The sequence below is a fragment of the Eptatretus burgeri genome, chromosome 4 (assembly GCF_056783735.1).
Source record: "Eptatretus burgeri isolate ZD-2024b chromosome 4, Ebu_testis_v1, whole genome shotgun sequence".
NCBI lineage: Eukaryota > Metazoa > Chordata > Myxini > Myxiniformes > Myxinidae > Eptatretus > Eptatretus burgeri.
The window spans coordinates 48,644,363-48,651,862 of record NC_140964.1 but is presented as its reverse complement, the minus strand read 5'-3'; the positions used below and the strand labels follow the sequence as shown (position 1 = coordinate 48,651,862).

The following is a 7,500-nucleotide window of genomic DNA, read 5'->3' as shown; positions in this document are numbered from 1 at the left end:
GTATGGTTTCACCTCAAAAGACTTTCAACAAGCAACAAAGATCAGTAGCACATGGGGATAGTTTGGAGCTTTAAGGCACCTCAAATGTCTCAATGAAGCTTGCCAGTTGTATACAAGTCCACTGATGAAAGTTGATCTAAAATTAATGTAAACATCATTTCATTAGATAACAGAGAAACTGCAGTGATCGTTAAGAGTCTATATTGACATTGCTTTCAAAGCAAGCCTTGTAATGTATTTTTTTTATTTTATATACAAAGTCGAGGCTCATGGAAGAGCTGGAACACAGAGCAGACCAGAAAATAACATAACAATAAGAACATCATGGAAAAGGGTTGGGGGGGGGGAAGGAGACACACCAACGGAAGGGTTGTAGAGGCACATAACCGAGGGACACTTGGATGAAGAATGGGCATGGGGAAGAATGCGATCAAGAATGTGACTAGAATTTGCCGCATATGAGGAAGAGAGAGTTGGAATGGGTGGTTATAAGTTGGTCCATGTTGGGAGAGACAGAGAGATAAATGGAGTTATCACTGTTGGGAGGACAGGGGGTTTTGGAGGGGTGGGAGCAGGACGTGCACAAAGAGAAATGGAGTTCTTCATGCAAATTGCAACTCCGCCACCGGGATGGGGGGTCAGACCCATTGATCTGGGGCTGGGAGAGAGAGAGGAATCAGGGATGCTGTGGTGGGAAGCACTCTTTTAACCAGATGTTCTCAGGTTTAGCAGTGGTGGTCTAGACTGAGAGATCTATCAGATTGGAGCAGAGGTCTTGGATATTGGAGGTCCATACTCTTAAGGACAGGGGAGAAGGTGTTGTTATTCAAGAATAATCTGGTTTGTTCCACACAAATGTGCTTGAGCGTTACATCGAGTTACTTGTACAATGTTGCATGTTTTACAATGAGACAAGCCGTATGGGTTTAACCCTTGTCTCTCTCAGCCATCAGAGAGGATGGGATGCCTGGAGGTCGGAACAAAAGCATCGGCCCCGTGCAGGTATGACCTTAATTATTTAACAAAAAGCTTTGGTTGAATGGTTATGGTTCAACTTCAATGTATCCGTTTTTTAAATGCAAAATCAATCACACATTACCATCAACAATTAATTAATCGATTTGAAGCCCATACTATTTACAGAGCCCCAGGCCGTGACGAATCGATAAAAGTTGCTAGACTCGAACCGATCCGGGATGGGTCGTCACTTTGACGCAGTATACTTGATTGAAGGTGCAGGGATCTGTAAGTTGTTCAGGGTGCCGGTGATAACTCGCCTCCTTTTTGCAAAATATACCATCGGATCTGTAACGTCCACCAATAACGAGCACCGGCACAAGAGTCATCCTGCTGAACGGCACACACATTGATGCATCTCCAAGCATGTGGAACACCAGCGTGCCAGTTTATAGGTCAGGTCAGGTTAGGTATGGGAGCATGTGCCAGAGCAGCACGTCGATGTGTCCACTTTCCGCCGGAACTCCAGGGGCCTCCATCTGGCCATCCCCCAGAGAGATGCCTGGCCCATCCCCCTCTCCTTGAGATGCTGATCAACCTGCTGCAACCACGAGGCACGTGGTCAGCCCATTGGCCTCCTCCACTCACGAGGCTCCCTCACGGAGAGAATCTGATGAGCAGGGTCAGCATCAGGAAAACGAGCCACATGTCCATACAGCTGCAGCTGATGCTGACGGACTATGCAGGTAACATTTCTCATTCGAGTCGCGCTCAGCAACCGCTCGTTGGACACAAAGTCTGACCAGCGATAGCCAAGGATTCTCCGAAGTGACCTGGTACCAAAGGAATTAGGTCTGTGTGTCAGATCCCTTGTCAGAGTCCAAGTCTCACATCCATAGAGCAAGACTAGAAGTACCAAGGACCTGAAGACTCGGACTTTCGTCCTCCCACACAGGTACCGGCAGTGCCACACCACATGATCCAATGAATCCATGACTCCCCAGGCCCGACCCAGATGTATGTTGACCTCTGGCTCTCAGCCAGCAAAGACATGAACATCATTGCAAGGTAAGTGAATCTCTCCGCCACCTCAACATCTTCGCCGCAAACAGGTACAGACAGGATAGCAGCATCCAAGATGTCAATGAAAGCCTGGATCTTAGTTTTGACCCAGGAAACCCGTAATCCCAGTGGCTCCGACTCCTCATTTAGCACCCCGAGGACCCCCAAAAGGATATCTGGTTTCTGCAAAGATGATTGCATCATCTGCAAAATCAAGGTCAGAGATCTTGACCTGACGAACATGTCAAGAGCCCACCACCCTCTGCCCTGAAGAACTCCAGAAACTGGAAGTAAGTCAGAGATGGTATCACCACATCTCACAGCACTCTCAGGACCAGAGTATAGTTCAGACATCAGATTGATCAGTTTTGGTGGCATCCCACGAAGACCAAGAATCCGACAGAGGGAATCCCGATTCATTGAATCAAACACTTTACAGAGATCAACATAGGCTGCAAGCAGCCCCTGCTGAAACTCTCGTCTGCGTTCGGTGAGAACCCGAAGAGCAAGGATACGGTCAATCGTTGACCACTTTGGTGTAAAGCCTGACTGCTCTGGACGCTGGTGCTCAAGCAGATGGTCGCGAACCCTATCAAGAATTATCCGAGCAAAGACCTTGCCCACCAGTGACAGCAGCATCCCCCCTCGGTAGTTGTTGCAGTCTTGACGATCACCCTTCCCTTTCCAGAGAGGGACAACAAGGCCCCTCTTCCAGTCAGTTGGGATGATGCCTGCGTTCCAGGCAGAGCAAAGAACTGCATGCAATGACACGAGTACAGCATTTCCACCAGCCTTGAGAAGTTCAGCATGGATGCCACAGATCCCTGGAGCTTGACCCCATTTCAACCGGTTCACCGCATCCTGTGTTTCCACAAACAAAGGTGGACCACAGTTGATTGGATGGTCAGCAATAGGGATTGTAACACCCCTGACAGGAGGTACTCCCACGGAGTGGGTTTTCAGATCTTTTTTTTATGCTTTTGGAATGTTTTGTGGAATGAAGGGTTTTTAGGGTGGCCGGAGTGCAAATCCTGCCACCAACCTCCTAATAAAAAGTAACCCAACTGCAGGAGGACGTCCGCAGACACAGTTGGGCACTTGACATGGATGGCCGTTGGCTCACAAGGAGTTCCTCCGCCCTTTGACAGGTTTTGTTTTTCATACTGCTGGGTGTCCATAATCATACACCCTCATCCAGACAGTTTATAGCTTAGCCAATATTCATATTTTCTTGGAACTATACATGACAAAAAAAATTCTTAAAATTGTGCTGTTTCTTATTTCCTCATTGAAAGAACTTGTGGCGTCACAAAACGTGATCATTCATGACACCATATCTTATGGCTTTTCTTACTGATTGGCTTCCTGTTTTTACAATCGAAATGGCACTTGTGTCTTGCTTTGGAGCTAATGCCTCTGGCCAAGGCTGTTATTACCTCCACCACCAAAGGTGAAGGAGGTTTTTTCACAACTTTATCTTGTTTGTTTCTTTGTGTACAGGATATCTCAAGAAGTTGTGGACGGATCCAGATGAAATTTTGTGGACAGGTTGGGTGTGTGACAAGGACAAACTGTTTAGATTTTGTCCGGATCCGGCTTCTCAAATTTTTTAAAGTGATTCTTCACCGTTGATATGGCCAAAAATGATATATAGCATGATATCTCAAAAAGATGTGGATGGATTTGGATGAAACTTGGTGGACATGTTGGTGTGTGACAAAGAATAATTGATTTGATTTTGGTGACAATCCGAATACGGATCGAGATACGAGATACGAGAATTAATTATTTTTTAAAGTGTTGCTTCACCATTGAGAGATACGGCCAATAACGATCGAGTACTGTACAGCATGATATTTCAAAAATGTATTGGGCCGATATGTTCTCGTGGATCAGGCATTACGTGACAGAGGTATGCGCTCTACCAAGTGCCCTTCTAGTTTTAAATGTGGATTTCTCCAGATTGAACTTTGTGCATTCAAAATGCTCTGGAAATTATTTATTGCAGCATCCTTCATTATCACCAATGGGATTTTATTTTGTATATTGATCTAAGCCCTAAGGCATGTTGAAGAGCTCGATCACACATCACAGCTGTGTGATCAACATCTTGACACACAAAGTTGTCAATCAACATGATTGACAGCACAAAGATGTCAATCAACATCAGTTTACATTTGGAAGGACATGTAATCGATAATGAACAAATACTTGGTACAGTATGTGGGATTTGAAGTTGGTTTTCCAACATCATGAGCCAACAGCTCAGATGGGAACAATAGGCAGGCCACTCTGTATTAACATGAAGGTATCCAATCGAAACCCCTCAGATATCGGCTGATGAAATAGAGCGAATCATGACCGGCCAGGAGTTTGACGACGACTCCTCCAGCTCCATCCCCAGCTCCATGCTATTGGACAATGCCTTTATGGGGAGCACGATTGGAGGCGAGGGGTATGCAGGATATGGTTACCATGCTGATGGGTACTCTATAAGTGGAGATGGTGCAGAAAACATTTGTGCTGGGGGAGAGGGAGTGTTGGGTGCTCGTCCATCTCCTGCTCCAACTCCAAGCTCAGGGTGAGGCTCTGGTACAGCAATCATCTCAGTATGATAATGTACCATATACAGCACCAAATAATTTCAGTAATGCCATGAGATCATGCACAACATTGTAGTCGTACAACTTTACAAAGTTATTATTTTGATGGTGTGGTAGATTATGAAGATCATTTTTTTTAACTTACCAATAATTGCAGCATCACCTCTCTCTCAATTTCCCCCTCTAGGCGTATCCCAGATGGAAATGGTGGGGTAATTGGGTTGACTCCTCTTCGGGCCCCTCCTCCACCACCGACTCCGAATCAGGGGGGAGTTATCCACCCCTCACCCTGTCCTCGTCCCCCACCTCCTCCTTCCATCACTCCTCTGCCTCCTCCTTCTCCTCCCCACCCTCTTGTTGCTCAAATTTTAGCAGCAGAAGAACCAGAGCCCCTCGTCCCTCCATTGCAACCCCCCACTGGGTGAGCACTGAGACCTTTCCAACTCAATGTACTTGAAAAAAAATTATGATATGCTGTTTTATTCTTCATTCCCCCACCCCCACCAACCCACCCCTCACCACTTTTCTCTAATTTCTACACTTTTTCTTTCTCCCTTAATACCTCCTTAGTGGGGTAAGTCGATCGGAGGTTTTAAGTGCCATTTGTGGCCTCGCTGATGCTTGGCTTGCTCGCCAGGCTCGCTGGCTCCGTCGGCTTCCTCTGTACGCTGAACTCAGACCTGGAGAGCTGTCTCGACTCCTTGCCGCTGCTTGGCCCCAACTTCTGCTCCTCAGCTCACTGTCCCCTCCTCCAACTCCTCCTCTCGCTGGTCTCTCGGCCTGGCTTCAGGGCTACAGCCCCAGCCCTCAGCACTTGGCCACGTGAGGCTCAAATAATCCTGTCCCATCCATCCACCTCTACCACCCACCCCACTGCATTATTTAGGAGCACTACATTTCCCTCTCCCCAATTTACTGTGACAGGTCCTGCAGCCAGATGAATTGTTCAATGAAATTCCCTCGTGCTGTGCATTTGCAAAGCTCTGACATGAGTGTGGCTTTGCATAACATTTTAAGGTGGAGTAATTGTGTATGAGGGTTTGTACCAAAACTTCCTGTTGCTCAGCTTTCCCGAAGAAGGAATGGCTGTGGCGGAAAGGCTGGTGTTTATCCTGAGAAGGACGTCGGCTTTGCGCCTTTCACCCGAGGAGCTTGCTTGCATGAAAGTCATCGCTTTGCTTAACCAAGGTACCAGATACTGCCCCCGAACCTGTAAAAGTGAAAGATATCTCGGCTCTATTTTATACAGGGTGCAGCTAAACTCTGGCACTGTTGAGATTGTAGCAAAAGCCAGGCAACATGAGACCACCGGACCTCATGCCTCTCGACTTCTTTTCTGTGGGAGCATCCGAAATGCGACATCTGGGTGGACAATCTGAGAAACAAAGAACTGAAGAAGATACAATTTGAGTGAACCAAGATCGATGGTGATGGGTTCAGGGACATCCGGACATTCCTGTGTGAAAAATTCAGAAGTGTATCGGTGTTCATGGCGAACGAGTCGCACATCAGTTTCTTTTAATGTTTAAAGGTGAAATAACTAATAAAAAGATAAATTTCCAATTCCACACTTATCCATCCTCTGTATCCGCAGATGATTGCAAGTTGGACAGCCAGTTTAACATTACCTCTGCAAGATGGAGTCCTTCACCAGGCAGCTTCCCCTTGCACCAAAACTGTTTTGTTATTTTTGGTTTCCTTCATTAAGGGATGGTCACTTATCGCAAATCATAGTTTAGAAATAACTTTGTCTTTTTTTTTTTTTAAACAACAAAACATTCCATTGAGAAACGAAGTAAAACCTCAAACTAAAGTTGTTTTTATGACCATTCAATTTTGACTGTTGTGGCTCCCAAATTCAAATAATTCTTTAGATTTAACTTCATGATAAAATAGGACATGATCAATTTTTTTTTAAATCGCTAAAAAAAAAAACTATCTCTATCTCGATCTCTATCTCTCTCTCACCACCCTCTCTCTCTCCTCACCCCTCTTTCCTCTCTCTCTCTCCCCTCTCTGTCTCTCTCTCCCCACCCCCCTCTCTCTCCCTCTCCCTCTCCCTCTCCCTCTCCCTCTCCCTCTCCCCTCTCTCCCTCTCTCTCTGTCTCTGTCTCTGTCTCTGTCTCTGTCTCTGTCTCTGTCTCTGTCTCTGTCTCTACTCTCTCCCTCCTCCTCTCTCTTTCTCCTCTCCCTCTCTCCTCTCCCTCTCTCTCTCGATCCTCTCTCTCGATCCTCTCCCTCTCTCTCTCGATCCTCTCCCTCTCTCTCTCGATCCTCTCCCTCTCTCTCTCTCTCGATCCTCTCCCTCTCTCTCTCTCTCTGTCTCTGTCTCTCTCTCTCTCTCGACTCTCTCTCTCTCTCTCTCTCTCCTCTCTCTCCCTCTCTCCTCTCCCTCTCTCTCTCGATCCTCTCTCTCGATCCTCTCCCTCTCTCTCTCGTTCCTCTCCCTCTCTCTCTGTCTCTGTCTCTCTCCCTCTCTCTCTCTCCCTCCCCCTCTCTCGTCTCTTTCTCTCTCTCTCCCTCTGTCTCTCTCCTCTCTCTCCTCTCTCTCTCTATCCCCCGTCTCCGTCCCTCTCTCCTCTCTCTCTCCCTCATCTCTCTCCCCCTCTCTCTCCTCTCTCTCCCTCGTCTCCCTCGTCTGTCGCTGTCTCCTTCTCCTCTCCTCTCTGTCTCTCTCCCCACCCCTCTCTCTCTCCCTCTCTCCTATCTCTCCCCTCCCCCTCTCTCGATCCTCTCCCTCTCCCTCTCCCTCTCCCTCTCCCTCTCCCTCTCTCTCTCTCTCGTCTCTCTCTCCCTCTCTCTCTCTCTCCCTCCTCACCCCTCTTTCTCCTCTCTCTCTCACCTCTCTCTCTCTCTTTCTCTCTCTCTCCTCTCTCTC

At 47.3% G+C, this 7,500-nt stretch overlaps 1 protein-coding gene and 1 long non-coding RNA gene across 5 annotated transcripts in view; one reads left to right on the top strand and one right to left on the bottom strand.

Moving 5' to 3' along the window:
- The window catches only part of LOC147027988 (uncharacterized), a 15,310-nt gene that overhangs the window by 277 nt on the left and 7,533 nt on the right, over positions 1 to 7,500 (bottom strand). Inside the window, exon 1 of one of the 2 annotated variants that reach the window (XR_015057357.1) lies at positions 80 to 4,351. The exons of the other annotated variant lie outside the window; for it this stretch is intronic. This is a non-coding gene — a long non-coding RNA (uncharacterized LOC147027988). Of the gene's footprint in view, positions 1 to 79; positions 4,352 to 7,500 lie in introns of those variants that run through there. 2 annotated transcript variants of the gene reach the window in all.
- Positions 1 to 7,500, top strand: part of NR6A1 (nuclear receptor subfamily 6 group A member 1) — a 48,209-nt gene that overhangs the window by 34,052 nt on the left and 6,657 nt on the right. For all 3 annotated transcript variants that reach the window (XM_085877893.1, XM_085877892.1, XM_085877891.1), the window contains 5 exons: positions 947 to 1,002; positions 4,350 to 4,600; positions 4,810 to 5,043; positions 5,193 to 5,444; positions 5,689 to 5,810. In XM_085877893.1, coding sequence (XP_085734019.1) covers positions 947 to 1,002; positions 4,350 to 4,600; positions 4,810 to 5,043; positions 5,193 to 5,444; positions 5,689 to 5,810 — 915 coding nt within the window. The remainder of the gene's footprint in view (positions 1 to 946; positions 1,003 to 4,349; positions 4,601 to 4,809; positions 5,044 to 5,192; positions 5,445 to 5,688; positions 5,811 to 7,500) is intronic.